Source organism: Thalassophryne amazonica, chromosome 8 (assembly GCF_902500255.1).
Source record: "Thalassophryne amazonica chromosome 8, fThaAma1.1, whole genome shotgun sequence".
NCBI lineage: Eukaryota > Metazoa > Chordata > Actinopteri > Batrachoidiformes > Batrachoididae > Thalassophryne > Thalassophryne amazonica.
In genome coordinates this window covers 59,127,906-59,154,606 of record NC_047110.1, presented here as the reverse complement: position 1 = coordinate 59,154,606, position 26,701 = coordinate 59,127,906, and the positions used below count along the sequence as shown (strand labels likewise).

The 26,701-nt window shown below is 42.1% G+C and overlaps 1 protein-coding gene across 2 annotated transcripts in view; it reads left to right on the top strand.

Moving 5' to 3' along the window:
- pias1b (protein inhibitor of activated STAT, 1b) overlaps nt 1-25,773 on the top strand; it is a 66,669-nt gene extending 40,896 nt beyond the window's left edge. The window contains exons 10-15 of one of the 2 annotated variants that reach the window (XR_004562213.1): nt 22,258-22,391; nt 22,470-22,647; nt 22,755-22,894; nt 23,476-23,513; nt 23,595-24,098; nt 24,575-25,773. Coding sequence is in view for 1 of the 2 variants with exons in the window: in XM_034176403.1 (XP_034032294.1) it covers nt 22,258-22,391; nt 22,470-22,647; nt 22,755-22,894; nt 23,476-23,513; nt 23,595-23,933 (829 nt within the window). In the remaining variant the exon portion in view is untranslated. Of the gene's footprint in view, nt 1-22,257; nt 22,392-22,469; nt 22,648-22,754; nt 22,895-23,475; nt 23,514-23,594 lie in introns of both variants that reach the window. The other variant, XM_034176403.1, reaches the window with a different exon arrangement.
- The last annotated feature ends 928 nt before the right edge of the window (nt 25,774-26,701 follow it).

The following is a 26,701-nucleotide window of genomic DNA, read 5'->3' as shown; positions in this document are numbered from 1 at the left end:
CATCCAGATGGTCACTGGTGAACTTCAAACGGGCCTGGACATGTGCTGGCTTGAGCAAGGGATCTTGCTGCCCTGCAGGATTTTAACCACGACAGCATCATGTGTTACTAATGTAATCTTTGTGACTGTGGTCCCAGCTCTCTTCAGGTCATTGACCAGGGCCTCCTGTGTAGTTCTGAGCTTTTTCAGAATCATCCTTACAACACAAAGTGAGATCTTACATGGAATCCCAGACCGAGGGAGATTGACAGTCATCTTGTGTTTCTTCCACTTTCTAATAAATAATCATAACAGTTGTCTTCTACCAAGCTGCTTACCTGTTGTCCTGTCGTCCATCCCAGCCTTGTGCAGGTGTACAGTTTTGTCCCTGGTGTCCTTAGACAGCTCTTTGGTCTTGGCTATGGTGGACAGGTTGGGGTGTGATTGATTGAGTGTGTGAACAGGTGTCTTTTATACGGGTAACAAGTTCAAACAGGTGCAATTAATACAGGTAAAGAGTGCAGAATAAGAGGGCTTCTTAAAGAAAAATTAATAGGTCTATGTGAGACAGAATTCTTACTGGTTGGCAGGTGTTCAAATACTTATTTGCTGCAGTAACATACAAATAAATTAAAAAAAAATCATACAGTGTGATGTCCGGATTTTTTTTTTTTTTAGATTATGTCTCTCACAGTGGACATGCACCTAAGATGAAAATTTCAGACCCCTCCATGATTTCTAAGTGGGAGAACTTGCAAAACCGCTGGGTGTTCGAATAGTTATTTTCCTCACTGTACCTGTCATAAGGAGAGTGAAGAAAGTTTTTAATAACATCAAGCAGTGGACTAGTGACAGCATCCTTACATTGCAGCGTTGCTTGGAATCCACAGATTGGAACAGCCTCCTGATTCCTTCTAAGGACTTGGAGGAGCAAGTGGATGCTGTTTCATCATGTATCAACTTTTGTGGGGACAATATCATCCCCTCTAAAACAGTCACCATCTTCCATAACAATAAACCTTGGATCAGTAAGGAACTGAAGGAAATCCTTAATAAGAAAAAGAGGATTTTCTTCACCGGTTCAGAGCTTGAAAAGAAGGAGGTCAATAAGGAAGTTAAGCGTGCCATAAAAACTGCCAAGCTGAAATATAAAAAATAAGTGGGAGAAAAATTTCAGTCAGGGGAACCTCCGCTCAGCCTGGCAGGGCCTTAAAATCATGGTTGTTGTGAATGTCGCTGCCACCAATTTTTAAACCATATAGGTGGCGGGCAACAGCTCTATGTCTCTTCCTGATGACTTTAACTCCTTTTACACCAGGTTTGAGTCTGATAACTCCACCCAATTGGCAGAGGTAATGTCATCATTGAAACCTGGTGACTCCGCACTCATTTTTTAAAACAGAGGAGGTGGTGAAAGTACTCAGGAAGACCAGGGAGAACAGTTCTCCTGGTCCAGACAACATCAGTGGCTACAACTTAAAGTTCTGTGCTGTGCAGCTGGGGGGAGTTTTTTAAATCCTGTTCCAGAAATCCATAGACATCAGTACAGTCCCTCAGCTGTAGAAGCATTCCACAGTTATTCCCATTCCAAAGAAAAGTATCATTAATACTCTGAACGACCTCAGGCCTGTGGCCCTCACTTCCTTGTTGGTGAAGGCCATGGAAAGGGTCCTAAAACAACACATCTTCACAGTGACTGATAACCTGATGGATTCATTACAGTTTGCTTACCGTGCAGGACGAGGGGTGGACGATGCAAAAGCATTCATCATGGACACTGTACATAAAGATCTGGAGAACCCGAATACATCAACCAGACTTTTGTTTGCAGACTTTTCATCTGCATTCAACACAATGCAGCCTCATATCCTGGCTAATAAACTTACCTTTTTTCATCTGGATGATCAGCTCGTCCTGTGGATATTAGATTTTCTAACCAAGAGGTCACAGAGTCCGGTTTAATAACTCCTTCTCCGACCTCCAGTACACCTCAACGGACTCCCCTCAGGGCTGTGTGCTCTCACCTCTGCTCTTCATCCTTTACACTGCTGTCAGCGGCAGTATCTCCTAAGGAAACTCGATTCCTTTGGAGTCAGTAAAAACATCTTGTTAACTTTTTACGTTTCTTTTGTAGAAAGTATAGTTACATTCTCTGTGACCTTCTAGTTTCATTCCATTAGCCTTCACAACAGGAATCATTGAGAGAGTATAGCCAGAATCTGCTCCAAAATTATTGGACTTCCTATTAGATCTCTTTTGAGCATCTGTGAGCAGCAAGCACTTAGGTTGGCTAAAAAGATTATCCACCACATGCTCCGCGCACTGCATTTGAGTGGCTCCTCTCAGGGCGCCAACTTCGGTGCCCTGGGTAGAGGTGCACCGATCAGGATTTTTTAGGCCGATCACCGATCACTGAAATTTTGATCGGCCGATACCGATCAAGGCCGATACCGATCAAGTACATATTTGGATCATGCCCAAAATCAATCAATCAATCAATCAATTTTTTATATAGCGCCAAATCACAACAAACAGTTGCCCCAAGGCGCTTTATATTGTAAGGCAAGGCCATACAATAATTCTGTAAAACCCCACCGTCAAAACGACCCCCTGTGAGCAAGCACTTGGCTACAGTGGGAAGGAAAAACTCCCTTTAACAGGAAGAAACCTCCAGCAGAACCAGGCTCAGGGAGGGGCAGTCTTCTGCTGGGACTGGTTGGGGCTGAGGGAGAGAACCAGGAAAAAGACATGCTGTGGAGGGGAGCAGAGCTCGATCACTAATGATTAAATGCAGAGTGGTGCATACAGAGCAAAAAGAGAAAGAAACAGTGCATCATGGGAACCCCCCAGCAGTCTACGTCTATAGCAGCATAACTAAGGGATGGTTCAGGGTCACCTGATCCAGCCCTAACTATAAGCTTTAGCAAAAAGGAAAGTTTTAAGCCTAATCTTAAAAGTAGAGAGGGTGTCTGTCTCCCTGATCTGAATTGGGAGCTGGTTCCACAGGAGAGGAGCCTGAAAGCTGAAGGCTCTGCCTCCCATTCTACTCTTACAAACCCTAGGAACTACAAGTAAGCCTGCAGTCTGAGAGCGAAGCGCTCTATTGGGGTGATATGGTACTATGAGGTCCCTAAGATAAGATGGGACCTGATTATTCAAAACCTTATAAGTAAGAAGAAGAATTTTGAATTCTATTCTAGAATTAACAGGAAGCCAATGAAGAGAGGCCAATATGGGTGAGATATGCTCTCTCCTTCTAGTCCCCGTCAGTACTCTAGCTGCAGCATTTTGAATTAACTGAAGGCTTTTTAGGGAACTTTTAGGACAACCTGATAATAATGAATTACAATAGTCCAGCCTAGAGGAATAATGCATGAATTAGTTTTTCAGCATCACTCTGAGACAAGACCTTTCTGATTTTAGAGATATTGCGTAAAATGCAAAAAAGCAGTCCTACATATTTGTTTAATATGCGCTTTGAATGACATATCCTGATCAAAAATGACTCCAAGATTTCTCACAGTATTACTAGAGGTCAGGGTAATGCCATCCAGAGTAAGGATCTGGTTAGACACCATGTTTCTAAGATTTGTGGGGCCAAGTACAATAACTTCAGTTTTATCTGAGTTTAAAAGCAGGAAATTAGAGGTCATCCATGTCTTTATGTCTGTAAGACAATCCTGCAGTTTAGCTAATTGGTGTGTGTCCTCTGGCTTCATGGATAGATAAAGCTGGGTATCATCTGCGTAACAATGAAATTTAAGCAATACCGTCTAATAATACTGCCTAAGGGAAGCATGTATAAAGTGAATAAAATTGGTCCTAGCACAGAACCTTGTGGAACTCCATAATTAACTTTAGTCTGTGAAGAAGATTCCCCATTTACATGAACAAATTGTAATCTATTAGACAAATATGATTCAAACCAGCGCAGTGCCTTTAATACCTATGGCATGCTCTAATCTCTGTAATAAAATTTTATGGTCAACAGTATCAAAAGCAGCACTGAGGTCTAACAGAACAAGCACAGAGATGAGTCCACTGTCCGAGGCCATAAGGAGATCATTTGTAACCTTCACTAATGCTGTTTCTGTACTATGATGAATTCTAAAACCTGACTGAAACTCTTCAAATAGACCATTCCTCTGCAGATGATCAGTTAGCTGTTTTACAACTACCCTTTCAAGAATTTTGAGAGAAAAGGAAGGTTGGAGATTGGCCTATAATTAGCTAAGATAGCTGGGTCAAGTGATGGCTTTTCAAGTATGGTTTAATTACTGCCACCTTAAAAGCCTGTGGTACATAGCCAACTAACACAGATAGATTGATCATATTTAAGATCGAAGCATTAAATATGTAGGGCTTCCTTTGAGCAGCCTGGTAGGAATGGGGTCTAATAAACATGTTGATGGTTTGGATGAAGTAACTAATGAAAATAACTCAGACAGAACAATCGGAGAGAAAGAGTCTAACCAAATACCGGCATCACTGAAAGCAGCCAAAGCTAACGATACGTCTTTGGGATGGTTATGAGTAATTTTTTCTCTAATAGTTAAAATTTTGTTAGCAAAGAAAAGTCATGAAGTCATTACTAGTTAAAGTTAATGGAATACTCAGCTCAACAGAAGCTCTGACTCTTGTCAGCCTGGCTACAGTGCTGAAAAGAAACCTGGGGTTGTTCTTATTTTCTTCAATTAGTGATGAGTAGAAAGATGTCCTAGCTTTACGGAGGGCTTTTTTATAGAGCACCAGACTCTTTTTCCAGGCTAAGTGAAGATCTTCTAAATTAGTGAGACGCCATTTCCTCTCCAACTTACGGGTATCTGCTTTCAGCTCCGAGTTTGCGAGTTATACCACGGAGTCAGACACTTCTGATTTAAAGCTCTCTTTTTCAGAGGAGGCTACAGCATCCAAAGTTGTCTTCAATGAGGATGTAAAACTATTGACGAGATACTCTATCTCCCTTACAGAGTTTAGGTAGCTACTCTGCACTGTGTTGGTATATGGCATTAGAGAACATAAAGAAGGAATCATATCCTTAAACCTAGTTACAGCGCTTTCTGAAAGACTTCTAGTGTAATGAAACTTATTCCCTACTGCTGGGTAGTCCATCAGAGTAAATGTAACTGTTATTAAGAAATGATCAGCCAGAAGGGCGTTTTCAGGGAATACTGTTAAGTCTTCAATTTCCATACCATAAGTCAGAACAAGATCTAAGAATGATTAAAGTGGTGGATGGACTCATTTCCTTTTTCAGGCAAAGCCAATAGAGTCTAATATAGATTAAATGCAGTGTTGAGGCTGTCATTCTCAGCATCTGTGTGGATGTTAAAATCGCCCACTATAATTATCTTATCTGAGCTAAGCACACACAGACAAAAGGTCTGAAAATTCACAGAGAAACTCACATGTAACGACCAGGTGGACGATAGATAATAACAAATTAAAACTGGTTTTTGGGACTTCCAATTTGGATGGACAAGACTAAGAGACAAGCTTCAAATGAATTCAAGCTCTGTCTGGGTTTTTGATTAATTAATAAGCTGTAATGGAAGATTGCTGCTAATCCTCGACCCCGGCCCAGTGCTACGAAGCATTCTGACAGTTAGTGTGACTCGGGGGTGTTGACTCATTTAAACTAACATATTCATCCTGCTGTAACCAGGTTTCTGTTAGGCAGAATAAATCAATATGTTGATCAATTATTATATCATTACCAACAGGGACTTAGAAGAGAGAGACCTAATGTTTAATAGACCACATTTAACTGTTTTAGTCTGTGGTGCAGTTGAAGGTGCTATATTATTTTTTCTTTTTGAATTTTATGCTTAATAGATTTTTGCTGGTTATTGGAATATAGGTCTAATGTATAGGACTATTTTTGCATTAAAACTTAATGATGAAAACAAAAAACATGCATTCAAATAAAGACACTAGAATAAACTGCCAACTTTTGTTTTATTACACTGACTTTGTTCTACCAGCAAGCTTTTCTTTTCCATGTTTCATGTTGCTGTGGTTACAGCCTACAGAACGTTGAGAATGTAAAATACAGCCCTCATTCTATGGGGTTAAAATTGTCTCATTAATATTTGTAAATGCACAAAGGGTGAGCTACAAATAATCATTGATTTGCAAATGTGTTCAGATATCCACAAATACAAATTTCATATTTGTAACTTGTAAATTGGTCTTTGCAAATAATGTTGTATTTGCAAATATAAAACTTAATTTGTTAAAAAAAAATAATACATTTGTAAAACTGGAAATTGTATTTGTGAATTGAGTTTCAGCATTTGTGGATCACCAATTACATGCATTCATCGCTTTCCTCTGTGACGTAATTTTGAGTTTCTTTTCGCAAAATCCACCGATCCACAAACAAATGCCTACTAATTCACAAATACACACTCACGCACACTGGATATCCACTAGATGGCAGTGTGGTTCCCATTTCATTACCAGCAGTCCTATTTAGATCTCTCAGAGCCATTTGACTCATTTTGACTTGTGATATGACGGACATGGACTACATTAGATGATGGCGACTGCTCTCCTTGTCCGTCCAGCTCATATCAGAAGTCAAAATGAGTTATGTCAACAGAGGAAAGCAAAAACAAAAATAAACAAAATGGTGTTTCACTTTGAAGTTATTAATTCAGACTGGACTCTATCATTCTAACTTGACTCATCAGAGAGCCGCGCAGCGTTTGGAGCTGTGTGAACAGAACGGAGGACGATTCTCATTTCTTTCTCGCAACAAGACAGGAGTCCCAGTTAGTAACTTTAAGCCACACAAACATGACTCACGATTGACATATTCAGGGATGAAAGGGGTGAAAAACAAAAAAGCTGAAACCCAAAATTACCCCCCAACACCACCCGCACGAAAATGTTTCAATTCTAGAAGCTCTGAAATGCAATCTGGGACTATTCCAGACAATAAACTGGAGTGAGTGCAGCATCCATTTAGGTGAGAAAAAAAAAACCAACATTCCTTATTAAAATTCATTCCATAGTATTCTGCTCTTACTAGGATGCAGCAGTTTTCTAGTTTGGCAGATAGTTCTGGAGAAAATCACTGAAGAAAATTAACATATTGAAAATATGGTCTTTGGGAGTCGAGCCACTGCTCCTCCACGTCGAAAGGAGTCAGTTGAGGTGGCTCGTGGCATCTTTCCCGGATGCCCCCTGGACGCCTCGCTGAGAGGTGTTCCGGGCACGTCCCACTGGGAGGAGGCCCAGGAAGACCCAGGACACGCTGGAGGGACTACATCTCTCGGCTGGCTTGGGAACGCCTTGGGGTTCCCCCGGAGGAGCTGGAGGAGTGTGTGTGTGGATCGGGAGGTCTTGGGCGGCTTTGCTTGAGCTGCTGCCACCCGCGACCCGACTCTGGATAAAGCGGAAGAAAATGGATGGATGGATGGGTCTTGGGATGTGACAAGAATGGACAAGATTAGGAATGAACATATCAGAAGGGACAGCTCAGGTGGGACGGTTTGGAGACAAAGTCAGAGAGGCGAGATTGAGATGGTTTGGACATGTGCAGAGGAGGGACCCAGGGTATATAGGAGAAGGATGCTGAGATGGAGCCACCAGGCAGGAGGAGAAGAGGGAGATCAAAGAGGAGGTTCATGGATGTGCTGAGAGAGGACATGCAGGTGGTTGGTGTGACAGAGGAAGATACAGAGGACAGGGTGAGATGGAAACGATTGATCTGCTGTGGCGACCCCTAACGGGAACAGCCGAAAGACGAAGAAAGAAGAAAATATGTTTGACCGAAACAAACTGCATTAAACTTAAATAAGACAGGGATGAATGGAGAGTAAGAGATACTAGAGTGTTCACAGGAAACATTTATTTCTGTATGTATTTATTTATGATGTTCATTGTTAGTTGCTATTATATATTTTCGTTGTGTTTCTATTCAGGTTCTTTTGTCTCTTTCTCTAAAATTGTATATAATAAGCATCTAGATTATTAATATATAAACAAAAATAAATTAAGAAATATTACAATTTGAACACAAATGGCACCCGAACGTGATGACAGCTGCAAATGCGTATGCTACTTTTACATTGAAAATGCCATAGACATGCTAAACCGCGAACAGGTCGGTTTAACATAGAAAAGGTAAATAATACTCACAGACGTATGCTCTTTAGGGTTTTAGCGGGGAAAACTAAGCGAAAGAAAGTATAAACGAAGCAAACAGATCGAAGCATTGCTTCAATCTGCGAACCACTGCTTCGATTGGTTCAAGGTTCAGAGCAAAGCCGCGCTGCAGAAAAGTTGATCACGGACCTGCTGCAGGGTCTGTAATCAATGTAGAGAAATTATCATTTTCCTGACAAACACCCCTCAAAACAACTGTGCACTGTTGTGATCGGTCCTTTTGATCGGCGCATTTTACCGATCACCGATCAAACCGATCAAGGCGTGATCGGCCGATAATGATCGGTGGCCGATCGATCGGTGCACCTCTAGCCCTGGGTTCAAGACACAGAGGAGAAGAGTGACATTTGCTCCCAGGGCTGTTCACCTCTTTACCTCTTAATCCCTCTCCTTTTTTTCCTGGCAGGAGTGACTTTTGTTTGCAATCCCCTAATAATTTATGATATAATTGTTTTACTTTCTGAAGTACTTATAATTGTATTGATATTTATTTATTGTGGTATTATTTTATTTTTATTCATTTATTCTTTTTTTGTTGTTGTTTGTCTGAAATATTGCAGCTGTTGGTATTTGAATTGCCCCTTGGGGACAAATAAAGTTTTTTGAATTTGAATTTAAAGCACATTTGGACAAGCCAGCTTCATTTTGGAATAAGGTGCTGTGAACTGATGAAATTAAAATTGAGTTATTTGGACATAATGGACATGCCCGGTATGCATGGCTGAAAAAGAACACAGCATTTCAAGAAAAACACTTGATACCGACAGTAAAATTTGGAGGTGGTTCCATCATGCTGTGTGGCCAATGCAGGTACTGGGAATCTTGTTAAAGTTGAGGGTCACATGGATTCCAGTCAATATCAGCAGATTCTTGAGAACAACGTTCATGAATCAGTGACAAAGTTGAAGTTGTGTCGGGGCTAGAGCTTTCAACAAGACAGTGACCCTAAACACTGCTCAAAATCTACTAAGGCATTCACGCAGAGGAACAAGTACAACCCCTGGCAAAAATTATGGAATCACCAGCCTCGGAGGATGTTCATTCAGTTGTTTAATTTTGTAGAAAAAAAGCAGATCACAGACATGACACAAAACTAAAGTAATTTCAAATGGCAACTTTCTGGCTTTAAGAAACTCTTATAAGAAATCAGGAAAAAAAATTGTGGCAGTCAGTAACGGTTACTTTTTTAGACCAAGCAGAGAGAAAAAAAATATGGAATCACTCAATTCTGAAGAAAAAATTATGGAATCATGAAAAACAAATGAACGCTCCAACACATCGCTAGTATTTTGTTGCACCACCTCTGGCTTTTATAACAGCTTGCAGTCTCTGAGGCATGGACTTAATGAGTGACAAACAGTACTCTTCATCAATCTGGCTCCAACTTTCTCTGATTGCTGTTGCCAGATCAGCTTTGCAGGTTGGAGCCTTGTCATGGACCATTTTCTTCAACTTCCACCAAAGATTTTCAGTTGGATTAAGATCCGGACTATTTGCAGGCCATAACATTGACCCTATGTGTCTTTTTACAAGGAATGTTTTCACAGTTTTTGCTCTATGGCAAGATGCATTATCATCTTGAAAAATGATTTCATCATCCCCAAACATCCTTTCAATTAATGGGATAAGAAAAGTGTCCAAAATATCAACGTAAACTTGTGCATTTATTGATGATGTAATGACAGCCATCTCCCCAGTGCCTTTACCTGACATGCAGCCCCATATCATCAATGACTGTGGAAATTTACATGATCTCTTCAGGCAGTCATCTTTATAAATCTCATTGGAACGGCACCAAACAAAAGTTCCAGCATCATCACCTTGCCCAATGCAGATTCGAGATTCATCACTAAATATGACTTTCATCCAGTCATCCACAGTCTACGATTGCTTTTCCTTTTGGAGACATATTGCTTTAAGTTTTCTGTCTTGACGCTTTGATGTCTTCCTTGGTCTACCAGTATGTTTGCCTTTAACAACCTTCCCATGTTTGTATTTGTTCCAGAGTTTAGACACAGCTGACTGTGAACAACCAACATCTTTTGCTACATTGCGTGATGATTTACCCTCTTTTAAGAGTTTGATAATCCTCTCCTTTGTTTCAATTGACATCTCTCGTGTTGGAGCCATGATTCATGTCAGTCCACCTGGTGCAAGGTGTGATCACTCCTTTTTAAGCCAATTTTGAGTTTCTCAGTGCACATGCATTTTCAAAACGGGTGACAGTGTTACTTTGTACATAGCAGAACAATGTTGTCAGTTGCTTTAGGCCCTAATTTTGTAATTTATTGACTGTACAGCCAGCAACACAGCACCCTTTTGGCGCCTTTACTGGAAGAGAACTGATCAAAATACTACAGAAGAAAAAGAATTTTTACTTAACAGTTTGAAGTGAGTTTTCTTTGTTTCAGAGGGCTTCATACCCATTAAAATTCACTAGAATATACCAAATTTGACTTGCTCTTTTAAAAAATTCCTGGGGGACCACCCCCAGACCCCCCATGATCAATAATGTGTTTTTACTTCATGGTTTGAAGTGACTTTTCTTTGTTTCAGAGGGCTTCATACCCATTAAAATTCACCAGAATATACAAAATTTGACTTGCTCTTTTCAAAGTTTTTTGAGGGAGATTCCCCATAATCATTACTAGGGATGGGTATCGAGAACTGGTTCCTTTCGGGTATCGTTAAGAAATTATTCAATCCACTGACATCAATAAGCTTTTTGCTTAACAATTCCCTTATCGGTCCTTCAGAGTGGCTGTTGTTTTGGGGGGGTGTTTGTCAGGAAAATGATAATTTCTCTACATTGATTACAGACCTACAGCGGGTCTGTAATCAACTTTGTTGCAGCACAGCTTTGCTTTGAACCTTGAACCAATCCGTGAAAATTTGATAGGGGTGTCAAATTTTGTATATTCTGGTGAATTTGAATGGGTATGAAGCCTTCTGAAACAAAGAAAACTCACTTGTCATGCCTTGTCATGGACCATTTTCTTCAACTTCCACCAAAGATTTTCAATTGGATTAAGATCCGGACTATTTGCAGGCCATGACATTGACCCTATGTGTCTTTTTACAAGGAATGTTTTCACAGTTTTTGCTCTATGGCAAGATGCATTATCATCTTGAAAAATGATTTCATCATCCCCAAACATTCTTTCAATTGATGGGATAAGAAAAGTGTCCAAAATATCAATGTAAACTTGTGCATTTATTGATGATGTAATGACAGCCATCTCCCCAGTGCCTTTACCTGACATGCAGCCCCATATCATCAATGACTGTGGAAATTTACATGTTCTCTTCAGGCAGTCATCTTTATAAATCTCACTGGAACGGCACCAAACAAAAGTTCCAGCATCATCACCTTGCCCAATGCAGATTCGAGATTCATCACTGAATATGACTTTCATCCAGTCATCCACAGTCCACGATTGCTTTTCCTTAGCCCATTGTAACCTTGTTTTTTTCTGTTTAGGTGTTAATGATGGCTTTCATTTAGCTTTTCTGTATGTAAATCCCATTTCCTTTAGGCGGTTTCTTACAGTTCGGTCACAGACGTTGACTCCAGTTTCCTCCCATTCGTTCCTCATTTGTTTTGTTGTGCATTTTCGATTTTTGAGACATATTGCTTTAAGTTTTCTGTATTGACGCTTTGATGTCTTCCTTGATCTACCAGTATGTTTGCCTTTAACAACCTTCCCATGTTGTTTGTATTTGGTCCAGAGTTTAGACACAACTGACTGTGAACAACCAACATCTTTTGCAACATTGTGTGATGATTTACCCTCTTTTAAGAGTTTGATAATCCTCTCCTTTGTTTCAACTGACATCTCTCGTGTTGGAGCCATGATTCATGTCAGTCCACTTGGTGCAACAGCTCTCCAAGGTGTGATCACTCCTTTTTAGATGCAGACTAACGAGCAGATCTGATTTGATGCAGGTGTTATTTTTGGGGATGAAAATTTACAGGGTGATTCCATAATTTAATCCTCAGAATTGAGTGAGTCCATATTTTTTTCCCTCTGCTTGGTCTAAAAAAGTAACCATTACTGACTGCCACAATTTTTTTTTCCTGATTTCTTATAGTGTTTCTTAAAGCCAGAAAGTTGCCATTTGAAATGACTTTATTTTTGTGTCATGTCTGTGATCTGCTTTTTTCCTACAAAATTAAACAACTGAATGAACATCCTCCGAGGCAGGTGAGTCCATAATTATTGCCAGAGGTTGTACAATGTTCTGGAATGGCCATCCCAGTCCCCAGACCTGAATATTATTGAAAATCTGTGGTGTGATTTTAAGCGGGCTATCAATGCTCGGAAACCAACAAACCTGAGATGTTTTGTAAAGAAGAATGGTCCAAAATACCTTCAACCAGAATCCAGACATTGGAAGTGTTTAGAGGCTGTTATTTCTGCAAAAGGAGAATCTACTAAATGTTGATGTATTTTTTCTGTTGGGGTGCCCAAATTTATGCACCTGCCTAATTTTGTTTAAAGAATTATTGCACACTTTCTGTAAATCCTATAAACTTCATTTCATTTCTCAAATATCAGTGTGTTTGTCTGCTATATGAAATATTTAACTGAAATTTCTGATCCAGACAACCAATGATTTATAAAGGAAAATCGTGAAAGATATCAGGGGTGCCCAAACTTTTGCATACAACTAGTTTAATTCTGAGTTGATGCATAATTTGGTTTACAATTAAAAGGAAAGTCATATTCTGTTTTGTTTTCTTCTTTTGAGATTTTTTTCCAGGAGATGCTGAAAATGTATAGATACAAAATTAATTTGGGTTCTGGGGCCACGCGGACCCCCGACCCCGGCTCACATCAGGACCAATGTAGAATTGCGTATTGCGGCGTACCGTCTACGCCGAGTTATGCTGCTCTACGCTGGGTTTAAGCAGCTCTACGCTGAGTTTTTGATCTCTACGCAGCAGTATGCTGAGGGCTACGCAAGGAGGATGCAAGAAATTAAAATGAACCCCGACTATAACATCAAATTTGTCAAAAAATTGAAACACTGACGTCTGCTATTATAATATATAGTTAGAGGTGCTTAAACAAGTCTTGAATTATATAAAATAGCGTTTATTTATCACGTATTTAAATACAACGCGGCCGCCATGTTTTTGCCTGCGCAATGCATTCTGGGGGTGATGATGTGGAAAGGTTTCTGAAATCTTTCATGCAAGCGAAAACAGTGTTAAAGCTAGTTCTTCTACCGAGATAAAATGCCACATTGCGCGGCTTTTGGATGCAATTTTCAGTCTAAGGGCAACAAAGAAAGCGAGCTAAGCCTTCATTGCTTTCCAAAAGAAAGAAAGTTAAGGAAAAAGTGGGAGGATGCTTGTGGAAGAGTGCAGTTGCCGAAAGACCGGCGGCTGTGCTCACGTCACTTCAACGCGGATGCATTTGAGGCTTTTCATCGACCTCAGCTAATGAGGGTGTTGTGTGTTGGGGGGTTAGGCTGGACATTTTGGTGTTGTTTTCTTTTCTTTGCTCTCCAGGTGGTATGCAAACTGGTTTTTGTCTGTGGAGAAGGTGCTGGCAGAAGAGTCCTTCACTCTCATCAGCATTATTGGCTGCACTTGTGGAGGATGTTCACATGCAGGCCTAATGACTTGCAGCACCTGTGGATGATGCTCACGTGCAAACTTAAAGACTTTCAGCTGAAGCAGATAATGAGATGGCGTTCTGCATTTAAGCCATGAGTGATTCGAGCAGAATTGCCGGGAACTCGACCTTGTGACGTTCGTTTTTGAGACGCTGAGGACCGCGCCCGGGTTTGACATATCGTGCCTGTGAAGGAGGACGGGTGAGGGACACATGCTGTCAGCATACATCAGAGGTGATGATTGTCTGAATAAATGTTAACAGTAATTTGGTATTTTGTTACGCAGTATATTTGAACATTGATGAGAATTGTGCAGCTCGCTTCTCACTGCCGTGGCGTACGGAATGATGATCCTCCACCTGTTGTGAGAAGCTGCTCATTTACATAAAGCTTAAATTCAGACCTGAATGTGTTGCTGATAGTGTGTGCCTTTGAAGGATACTTGTTGTAGCTGTTGACTTACCTCACCTTTTCCATCCCTCACAGAGTCAGTTTGTCGTATCCACCTGGGGGGTGTTCGGCGGTGAGTCTGGGTCCAGAAGCGTCGGGCTTCGATCCATTTGGGCACTGGAGAGCGCGCCGTCCTTCACCTCGCCAGACAACCGCACATTTATGTTGTACACAAATTATTGCACAGAAGGGAAATAAATTTGTTTTGTTTTTGGAACCGCTTTCTGGTTATTTAGCGCTGGGTTCAGTCAGACGCTGGTCCACTCCTAAACTCGCGTCTGCACATAACAGTAGTTCCCGGCCATTCCAAAATGGACCCAGCGGCAGAAGCGGTTCTTTTTGCTGAAAAAGTTCAAGAACATTTGGAGAAGCTATGGGAGCAATTACAGCATCTCGCAAACCAAATTAAACAAACAGATGCCCGCGTTACGGAGCGTGCAGCGCAAGCCGTTCCGCTTCCTGCTGCTCCAGCTGCGGCACCGATACCGGTGCAGATAACTCCGTCACCCAGAGATTCGGCTTCCGAACCAATTATTTGTCATCCGGAGCCATATGCGGGAAACGTTGAAGCTTGTGCTCCGTTTTTGATGCAGTGTTCTCTGGTTTTTGCTCAGCGACCGGCTTCCTTCTCTTCTGATGGTAGCCGTGTCTCATATGTGACAAATTTGCTCCGAGGTGACACCTTAGCTTGGGTCACTGCGTTGCGGAGTAATAACTCTCCATTGTTAGGATCCTTTAAGGATTTCTCCCGGGAGTTCCGATTGGTTTTTGACCATCCGGTGAAAACGAATACCGTTGCCCAACGGTTGCTGAATCTCAGGCAGGGGAGGTGGAGTGCGGCAGATTATTCCATGGATTTACAAATTTTTTCTGCTCAGTCCGGTTGGAATGCCGCAGCTTTGAGAGGAGTGTTTGTGGATGGTTTGAACGATTCATTAAAAGACGAGCTAGCAGTCCGTGACGAACCAAAAGATTTAGATGAGCTGATATCTTTGGCTATTCGTATAGATGATCGGATAAAGGAGCGTGGACGCGAGAGAGGGCGGACATCAGAGCGGGTCTTTTCGTCTCGGGGCTTTCCCCGACACAGATCAGGGCTGCCTCTTCTTCGCCCCACTGAGACTCCTCCGACGGGACCTCTGGCTCCTCTTGCAGATGAGCCCATGCAGCTCGGACGAGCTGAAGCCGCCATATTGCCCCGGTCACATAAGCGTCAAGAAAGATAACAATGACGTATCTCCAGGTGTTCTTAGACAGGCATAATAACGGACACACACAAAAAAAAAAGGGGGGGGGGGGCAGACCTTTGGTTGTTTAGTTATTTTGGCTGTTTTTGTTTTCATGTAAGGGGTTATAAATTGTTTGGGGATTTAGAGGCGGTTCTGGTGGAGTGAATGACTGGCAGTTCGGAGCTCGGCTGGACTCAGGTAATCATTATTTGAATTTAGGTAATTTTTGTTTGAGGATTGGGTCGTTTTGTTTTGTTGTTTTTTTATTTCCCTGCTTCCCTAACCCCAACCTCACATGCTCTAAGACCGTTTGTCTTGTGGGTTGTGGGGTGGTGCAGGTTGGTTACGCTGAGCGTATCTCAGAAAACCTCTGCACCTGGGGGGGGTTGTCAGGGGCGTTTTTTGGGGTTTGGTTAATGCCCGGTTCCACTCCAGCCCCGGTGGGCCTTTGACCGTTCGTCATTGGTGTTACCGGGGTGTGGTGCAGCGGGAACGTACCTCAGTCGGAGTGGTGGGCCGATCTGTGCCGTACGCCATTTCGGTAGTTCCACCCCTCCCGATGGGCTGGTGGTATGGTCGGTTTGGGGCACCGGATGTATTTCCGTTTTTTCTGCTGCGCTTAGGGGATGGGACTGGGTTAGTTTTTCCTGTTTCCTTCCCCAGCTTGGTAGTTTTGTGCCGTTCGCCAAAATTGAGCTGACGATAGGCTCTGGGAGTGATCTGGGGTCTTTCGGTGTGCTGGGGGGGGGTAACAGGGTTTGCCGGTTGTTTTATTTGCCATATTTTATTTTATTTATTTGGTTTAATGAAGTCCGTCAGGGGTTGGCTTTTTGTGTTTTTTTGTTTCCTTCCAGGTTCCACCTCCAGGGTTGATGGGACGGTCCTCTGGGGGGGAATTGGCTTGTGGGGCCGACTAGCCAAGTGTGGCCGGGTCTGGGGTTCCTGAGTTGTGGGGAGGGTGCCTCCTGGGGTTGATGGTACAGTCCTCTGGGGGGCGCTGTTGCTCCATGAATACCTGGGGACCTCTGTGGGATTCCGGCTTTGGCTGTTACTCCTGGAACTGGCGGTAAAGGTCTTCTGGCGGGTGTTGGGCTCTGCACGTCATTCTGGAGGGGTTGTTTGTTATTTTTCTTTGTGAATTTATGTTGGTATTGTGTTGTGGAGCTATGTTGGGTTTTTGGATTTGGGAGTTTTTCTTTTCTTCCCGGGGTTGGATGGGACGGTCCCCTGGGGAGGGTTTGGGTGGGTTTTGTGTTTTTCTTGTATGTTGGGTTGTATATGGGACTCTTTTGGGGTTTTTGTTGATGCCAGCCGGCCTTCCAGCCGCGACGCCCTGTCCTGCTGTCTGCGGTGGACCTTGGGAGCGTTACGCCGTCTGATTCCTGACGTGGACCCCGGAGGGAGGTGCTGTTCTCGGGCCTGGTCTGTTCGGTCGCCGGGAGGCTTCCCGTTGATGGGGGGGGTACTGTTGTGTGTTGGGGGGTTTGGCTGGACATTTTGGTGTTGTTTTCTTTTCTTTGCTCTCCAGGTGGTATGCAAACTGGTTTTTGTCTGTGGAGAAGGTGCTGGCAGAAGAGTCCTTCACCCTCATCAGCATTATTGGCTGCACTTGTGGAGGATGTTCACGTGCAGGCCTAATGACTTGCAGCACCTGTGGATGATGCTTACGTGCAAGCTTAAAGACTTTCAGCTGAAGCAGATAATTAGATGGCATTCTGCATTTAAGCCATGAGTGATTCGAGCAGAATTGCCTGGAACTCGACCTTGTGACGTTCGTTTGTGAGACGCTGAGGACCGCGCTTGGGTTTGACACATCGTGCCTGTGAAGGAGGACGGGTGAGGGACACATGCTGTCAGCACACATCAGAGGTGATGATTGTCTGAATAAGTGTTAACAGTAATTTGGTATTTTGTTACGCAGTATATTTGAACATTGATGAGAATTGTGCAGCTCGCTTCTCACTGCCGTGGCGTACGGAATGATGATCCTCCACCTGTTGTGAGAAGCTGCTCATTTACATAAAGCTTAAATTCAGACCTGAATGTGTTGCTGATAATGTGTGCCTTTGAAGGATATTTGTTGTAGCTGTTGACTTACCTCACCTTTTCCATCCTTCACAGAGTCAGTTTGTCGTATCCACCTGGGGGGTGTTCGGCGGTGAGTCTGGGTCCAGAAGCGTCGGGCTTCGATCCATTTGGGCGCTGGAGAGCGCACCGTCCTTCACCTCGCCAGACAACCGCACATTTATGTTGTACACAAATTATTGCACAGAAGGGAAATAAATTTGTTTTGTTTTTGGAACCGCTTTCTGGTTATTTAGCGCTGGGTTCAGTCAGACGCTGGTCCGCTCCTCAACTCGTGTCTGCACATAACAGAGGGAGCTTGTTGGTGTTTCTGGATACAAACGACGTCTTAAACCAGATGCAGTGCCTGTCATATTTCCCCACAAGAAGAAAACTCGTCCACGAGTAACTAGTGAAAATAGGACTAAAACATGCGAAAGAGCAGCAGACGCTCTCTTTCTCTGTTTGCATCGGCAAGCAGCCCCCACACAGACACCACCTACAATGGTCAACTCTTGCTTGATCAGAGCGCTGATCTTCATTTCTGACAGTATTTTCAAAGTTCTCTTCCTCACACTGCAGATCACGCTCTGGTTCGAACTGAAAAGGGTGAACAGAGGAGCTCATCGTTGCTAATCGCCGCTAGTTGTAATGTAAACACGGGAAGCTCTGCCCCCATTTGACGTCACTACCCAGAATGCATTGCGTTACAAACAACAATGGCGACCTACGTAGAAATCAAGTTTCTTAAAATATCATAAAACTTGACATTATTTTTGCAAATTCTGTCCCATAGTTATGTTACTAATATCACAACAAGTCATATAGAATAAACATGTATTTATAGTCGGGGTTCCTTTTAAACATGTTTCATTTTTTCGGCGTAGAGCACTGGATGCAGAGAGTATGCAGCTGTTAAGCAAGCCTACATAACACATCGCAACTGTATGTGAATCTTCACAACACTGCACTACTGTACAACAAAGCCTCCGCAATTCTGCACGCCAGAGCGAAAAATCCTTTTATCAGTACATACCTGGATTGATAGATTTTATTCATCCTGCTGGACTTTGCTAGCACTGAAGCTTCAAAACAATGGAAGAAGAAGAGGCGAGCCAAGCTTCCACGTTCAGAGGACATGTCCACGTACACTCCTCATGGACAGATCGCACGCGACCACCAGATGCAGCTCTGCTTTGCTTTCACCTCCTCCAGTTCTCTCAACATTGTGGAGAATTAAATAAAGTCCATTAACTCCTGCTTGTGGACAGATCGCCAGCGGGAGGACATTTCCACATCCAGGTTAACTCCTAATCGAACTGGCGCACATGCGTGTGACTGCACGATCCACACAGCCCACATCTTCTGTGCCTGCTTACAACCCCAGTTCCAATGAAGTTGGGATTTTGTGTAAAATGTAAATAAAAACAGAATACATTGATTTGCAAATCCTCTTCAACCTATATTCAATTGAATACACCACAAAGACAAGATATTTAATGTTCAAACTGATAAACTTTATTCTTTTGTGCAAATATTTGCTCATTTTGAAATGGATTTTACACAACGTCCCAACTTCATTGGAACTGGGGTTGTACAACAGCTGATCGAACTGGTGGACGTGTTGGTGCTCAGAACAGGTAATCTAACCTGTGCGCTAGTGTGCAGTTAAATGATCTGCACCCGCAGCGCCTGTGCCTGCTTAAAATAGATGATCAAATGGGCGCATGAATGTGCGGTGAAACTCAGCCCGTAACACCTGTGCATGCTTAAAACAGGTGATCAAACTGGCTGAACGAGCCATTGCATGTGCATGAGCCGGTCTATGGCAGGGATGCATCAGTTTATGCACTTCAGTAATCCGATAATCAGAAAACATGATTACATTCTTTCAATTCATAAATTGGATTTCTTTCAAAATCCAGAGAAAAGAAGCAGCAGGTCCTGAAAAAAAGAACATTGACGTGCTCTCTGCTCTTTTTTTCAGTAGCGTGCTCTCTCTCTCTCTCTCTCATGCTGAAACAAGAAGCATGATGTGAGGGAACACAACAGTCTCTGAAGTTTGTGATCTGATGTTACGAGCCCTGATGAGACAGCAGTGTGTCCCACTGTATGTCTGGAAATGTGACTATCATTTGCTTTTCATGAACCGTTTTGAGAATGGAGTGCACTTCCACAAAAGCAGAAAATAGTGGCGAGGACTACATACATGGCAGTGAGCAGCCATATGCAACCAGCCTACACAGGGACTACGTCAAATGTGCGCATTTTTCCAGCGTACTCCATACGCATCATAACGCAACTGTATGCAAGCCCGGTGTGAAAGGGGCTTTAAGGATTTACTTGGGTGTTCTCCCAACACCAGTTGATTATGGTCACCTTGGGGTCAATTTCAAGATTACAGCAAGATATTGTCATTGCCACCCTTGTTAGCGCAATTTGTCAAGAACCAGTTGACCAGTTTCATTCATATTTGGCGTCAGAATATACTTTGGTGATCCCAGACACTTTCTATTACTGATTTGTGGGGAACAGGAGGACATGTCATCGACTGATGACTCTTGTCTATACCTGCTTACTCTAGTCAAGGGTCAGGGGGCTGGTGCCTATCCCAGCAGTCATTGGGCAAGAGCCGGGGTACACCCTGGATAGGATCTATTGCAACGTCACATATAGATAGACAAACTCAGCCACACTCACACACACCTACGGCCAATTTAGAGTCATCAATTCAACTAACTTGGATGTCTTTGGAAGTGGGAGAAAGCCGGAGCAAACCTCCATGAACACAGGGAGAACATGCAGACTCCACACAGAAAGGACCAAGTAGGAAGTGGTCCCAAGACCTTCTTGCTGTAAGGCAACAGTGCTAACTACTAAGACACCATGCCTCCCCGATTAGCTCATATCATGGTAAAATGTCTTTTCATCCTTTGTCTACAATTCATGTGCTTCTTCTCTTTCAGTTCTTGAAGGCTTTTCATTCTGATGGTTTTGTTATCTTCATCTAAGTACTGCGCACAAGTTGTCCTTGAAACGTTTTGAAGAAAATACAGACTTTTGGTGGTGAAAATGGTAAATTTCACCCAAAATAGGGCATGTTCCCAAATTGCATGGTTGCTGAGAAAAAAGTTCCCAAAAATAAGATGCCATTCAAGAAAATTCACACATTGTCAAAAAGAGTTCTTGTTTTTGGGGATTTTTTTTCTGTGGAAAAGAACCTTAACTACCAGCAAAAAATATTTACAGCAGTGTGTAAATTACTGTCCCCCCACGACAGTTTACACACATTTTAGTCAGTCATTTTTAAGCTGTCATACCAGGTTAAATTATTACATCAGTGTTGTTGTATGGCTGGGGGGCCTGGCTGCCTTTTTGTTTCTGTCTTTTGTTTTTCCTTCCAGGTGGCTTGCATTTGGGACTGAGTGGCTGTGTTGCTGAGGTTATCAGGACCTCACCCTGATCACCTGCGGCTCGTCAGGACTCACAGCTGTGGTGCATCTATATGGATTGGAACATGGTGGCATTTAAGACTGGAGTATACAGTGTGTATTTGCCAGAGACTCGACTTTGTGACCAGACGGGTGAGATCGTCGTCTCGGGAGCCATCTCATCATCAGTGGATGCAGAGAACGTCCAGGGTTTGATGCACGGTCTGTGAAAGAGGAGGGGGTGAGGTCTCACGCTCGTCAGCACACTTCCTGAGACTCGGTTTGTTGTGGCCACCTGGGGGGTGTCGGCGGGGTCCTTGGGTCCGAACGGCTTCTGGCTCCGGACCGTTAGCGCTGCTGGGAGCGCACCGTATCACCACCACGCCAGACCGCACACTCTTTTGTTGTTTTGTATCACATCACTGTTATGTATTAAATTCAGTTAGCCTTTGTACTGTGCTCTGCTTATTTCATACTGGGTCCTTCAAACGCTGGTCGGTTCTCCGAGCTGCGTCCGACACATAACAAGTGTGTCATGATTAAACGATTAATTGACAAGTATTTTGACAATTAATTGTTTTAAGTCGTCTTTTTTAATCCAAGTTTTTTGACTTCATCTTTTTAAATGTGAATGTTTTATGGCTTATTTTACTGTCTGCTTTAATCCTGTCTGGCAGAAAACATTATCTTTGCACTGTGTCCAAAATAAGACATTTCAATGCATCATCTTGGGCTCTGGATAAACATTTTGCACCATTTTATGATTATTATTCTTAATATTATTTGTTTTAGTGGAACTAACGAATAATCAAAAAAAATAATAGATCGCTTAATTGATTATGAAAATATTCTTTAGTTACAGCTCTACGTGGTACTGAAGGTTTCATTCAAAACTGTATTTACACAATAGTGTACAGTGCACCGAGAAAGTATTCGCAACGCTTCAGTTGTTGTGTGGCCCATGAGCCAGAGCAGACTGTAGGCTTGTAATAAAAATTAAAACTGAAAATATTTTTTATCAAGTTCATAAATGACTAATTTGAAATTATATTTTTTTTCAGGACTGTTTAATACAAAGAGTCATGTGTAACATGGATCATCGTTATTAGTTACTTTCGACAAATCTTAACCTTTCTGAGACTTGCATGCTTGATTTGGCAATGTTCATGTTTTATTGTTTTCTCAGTGTTATAAATATTGTGCACACAACTTTAAAGTAAAAAGGCTAGCTTTCTTAATAGGTCTGAGGTGCAAAAAGCCTGTAAATTTGATGCAATTTTGAATTGAAATATTCTGTTTTGCAGGTTATTCATGGAAATCTTAAACAGCTGTTCTGACTGTGATGAAATTCAGTTCAAAGAAGATGGAAGTTGGTCCCCGATGAGGTCAAAGAAAGAGGTGCAGGAGGTGTCGGCGTCTTACAATGGTGTAGACAGCGGTATGCAGCCAGCATATTTCAAGTTTTGTTTTCTTTGTACATCTGCGAACATGCTGTGAGTTTGGAGTTTCTTTCTAGGTTTGTCTCGGACAGAAACGCATGAGCAGAAACGCGGCTCATCACACGACGGCAGTGGGAAAGTCGACGTGATTGACTTGACACTGGAAAGCTCGTCGGATGAAGAGGGTGATGATGAGCCGCCTCCAAAACGGGCCTGTCCCTCGTTGTCACCAGTCTCTCCACCTGCAAACAAGGGGTATGTCTGCAAACCACGAGTCCCAGAACATTTTTTCAGATTCATGCTCAACATCATGCCTCCTTCCTTTGGTCACTTAAGTGATTCAGCATTGTTTCTCTTCTCAGAGTATTGAATTTACACAGCCAGGCCTCACCTGTAACCAGAGCTCCCAGCATGCCCCCTCTAGAGAGCAGCTACATTCACCCACCTCCACCTCTCATCCAGGACTATCGCCACTATTACCACACACCTACTGACCTGCCAGGTAGGGCTGCCACAGTCCCACGATAGATAAGCCAGTTGAATCTGACACGGCTGTTTGTGTGTGAAAGTGAAGCAGATCTACTCTGGAGTTTTTTCTACAGGGAAAAAGAAAAATTTGGGTGCTGGAATGACAAACAGTAAAGCAGATGAATCTCTTATTCATCCCCTATTGCTCAGCTCATTCCTGACCCGCAGACCATCTTGTCACAGATAGTCACTGTAAAGCATTAAACCCCTTTGAGTTTTAGTGTCTGCATTCAGACAGGCAAACAGTCCTGTAACCTCTGTCCTCCCCTGTTGGTTGCTGGCGGTAATAAAGTCCTCTCTCTAATATAAGTCTGCTTCAGATACAGGCCTGGTTGTCTTTGCAGTTGAGGTAAATATATCAAATAACAAACTTAATAACGAATTGACTTGTCAGACATCTGTTTAACAAGCTGTTTTCTTTGTGAAAAATGAGCCATTGCTTTGTTAGATGTACCCATCTCGGCATATGCTCACAGGTTTTTGTTGTGTTTACACTTGTACGTATGTTGAACTACAATTAACTAAATTTGCCTTCTTTTTTTATATTATATATAGATTTGAATTTCTTCTCCTTCCTGCCCGGTGACAATCAGGTACATTTAATTAGCTGATCACAGCACAATATGTTTAACGTAATGGTGTTGTCTAATCATGGCTCTTATCCATCCGATTAGCATTACAACATGGTGATGGCTGCAGCAGCGGCTGCGTCAGCTTCAGCCACCGATGACCACGATCTGCTCCTTAATCGTTTCTTACCCTATGGTTCCTCACAAATGCTGCGGGAGCAGCCAGGAACCCCCGGGAGCAGCACGCTGGCAGCCACCAATGGCGGCAGTAACAGTGGCAGCACAAGTAGCTTGGTGTCTTCCACCAGTCTGCGGGAACGAGAAAAGGACAGGGACCGGGAAAGGGACAACCACCCCATCTCAGGATTGTCTAGGTCTTCAGTGGAAGCTGCAGCGGCAGCAGCCATTTATGGTTCCATATCTGACGTTATCTCTCTTGACTAGATCCTCACAGAACTTACAAGAAATGGCTCAAGACCTCAATAAAAGGAGTTCATTGTAAATAAAGAAGAGGAAGATGAAAGAAGATAGTGCTATGTACAGAGAGGAAAATCTATTTTCAATTTTACATGTATCACATGTATATAAACTTAGGACGCTTCTTGTCCGGTGAGTTACTTCAGTTGATATTTTTCTGTGAATACTGAAGACTTTTTCACACCTCTTCATGTGGTCCTATGATTATTGTACCTTTTGTACTTGGTTTTTACAGTTTTGTTTCGATATTCCATGTCGATGGCATTATTTCAGTTTAAAGTTAACGTGCACAGACCCTATGAGGTGACACCTTATAGAAGAGGATGAGTGGATGTATACAAAAATGGGCATTGTTATAGTTGTACATGTGGCACGCAAAGGTAAAACAGGAAAAAGTGTAACACTTTTTTATTGTTTTCTGAATGGCATAATTTCAGTCAAATGTTTTGACAGTAGAAAGATCTGGCCGTTGTTTTACCATCACTGTAGGTTTTTCAGACATTCATGCTGTGGTCATATTTTTAAGAAAATTATTTATAATGTAAGTTATGTTGGTTGTATGCTGTTATTTTCTTTTTCTTTTAAAGAATCATTCCCTACGCCTTTAGGAAGTGTTGCCACTAGAATTGCAAAAGGAGATGCTAGATCATAGTTGACCAACACTGTTCCACGAAGAGCCAAGAGAGTGCAGGTCTTTGCTGAAGCTACATCAGCACAAGGTGATCATTCTGATGGACTCTTGCCCTCTACTTGACGTGGCGCTCATCAGTGGAATTACCTGCTGAGGTGATTGCGCCCTCGTGCACTTCATGGCTCACGGTTGACCAGCCATGCAGTTCCTTACTTCTGTTGTCACAATGCTGCACTCTGTTCCAGCTGAGTTTATCCGCGCTTGGTTCAGTCAAATGTAAATGCTATTTAATGGTTTAAAGTGTAGTTAAAATGCATATAAATTGGAAATGTCAGTATTTTAGGACCATGCTTTGATTTCCCAGGATGTGAATGAATGACATTGGCCCACCTAACAGTCTGTGTTGACAATGACATGTAAACACTTGTACTGTGCTAACATACGCAGTACAGATTTCCTGGAAACAGATGATCTGTATTGCGTATTTCACTTGAGAAGGCTTGTGAAGGGATGGACTGACTAGAAGTTCCCCAACATCTGCTCCACAATGCTTGTTTCTGCACCACTTGAATCAATTCTGCAATCGTGACATTTCTTTGTGATTTTTTTTTTTAAGCACTTGTTTTTATATAAATTTGTTTGGAGCAGTGAAGATGAGAATAGTTTTCAGCTTTGCATGGCTGCTAATGCAGTTTTTGCGAATTACCTGAAAGCACACCAGTTTGAATGCTATGCTATTCCTTTGTGATAATGCATTGTGTGCTTTGTTTAGTGTAATTGCAACTGCCTATATTTGTGGTAGCTTATTTTTTGAGTTTATCACAAAACATTTTGGCCCAGAAATTAAAATGTTGAAGTTACAATTCATGCCTCTTTTTTTTTTCCTTTGACTTGTTCATATGATTAGGATTATTTATTATCATATATATTTTCATCATGTGTTTGATTTGTGGATATGCATTGCTGTCATTATATGTGATATTTCTTTTGTAATTATATAATTAATGCTATTTAAAGGTGTCACTGTTGCTTTACATACATTGTAACATTTTGTTTTCAGTCATTTTACTTATCAGATGATGTCAATAACTCAGTAGAGGCTTTGATCATTTTGAACTGCTACAAAGTCTACTGTGCTGTTTGAATTTGTAAGAATTAAACTGATACAAGAATGTTGTTGTAGTTGACTTAAGAACATTTCTCATTCAGCTGTCTAATTTTATCTCAGACGGTGCGTCACTTCTTCCACAGTATATGTTACAGCCTTATTCCAAAATGGATGAAATTCATTTTTCCTCAAAATTCCCCATAATAACATGATTTTTTTTTTTTAGTTTTTGCAAATTTATTTAAAAAAAAAAAGAAGTCACATGTACTCACAGCCTTTGACATCAAGCTCAAAATTGAGCTCAGGTTCATCCTGTTTCCACGGATCATCCTTGAGATGTTTTACAGCTTAATTGGAGTCCACCTGGGGCAAATTAAGTTGCTTGGACATATGGAAAGGCACATTCCAGTCTGCATATAATGTCCTACAGTTGACAGTGCATGTCAGAGCACAAAGCTAGCATGAAGTCAAAGGAATTATCTGTAGACCTCCGAGACAGGATTGTCTCGAGGCACAAATCTGGAACATTTCTGCTGCTTTGAAGGTCCCAATGAGCACAGTGACCTCCATCCAGAAAAGTTTAGTGCACATAAACAATGAAATGTAGGGGAGGTGATGGTCTCGTGGTTAAGGTGTTGGGCTTGAGACCAGAAGATCCTCGGTTCAAATCCCCACCTGACTGGAAAATCACTAAGGGCCCTTGGGCAAGGTCTTTAATCCCCTATTGCTCACGATGTGTAGTGAGCGCCTTGTATGTACATCGGGGTGAATGTGAGGTATAATTATAAAGCGCTTTGAGTGTCTGATGCAGATGGAAAAGTGCTATATAAATGCAGTCCATTTGCCATTTAAATGTATATGTATGGGTGTTCTAATTCTGATGTGTGACATTATTACGTTCAACTTGTAATAATTGTGGATTAATTGTGTTTTTGTTTGAGGTGATTGGGTGGGAGAAATTTCATTGCAGTTGTAATGACAATAAAATTATCTAAA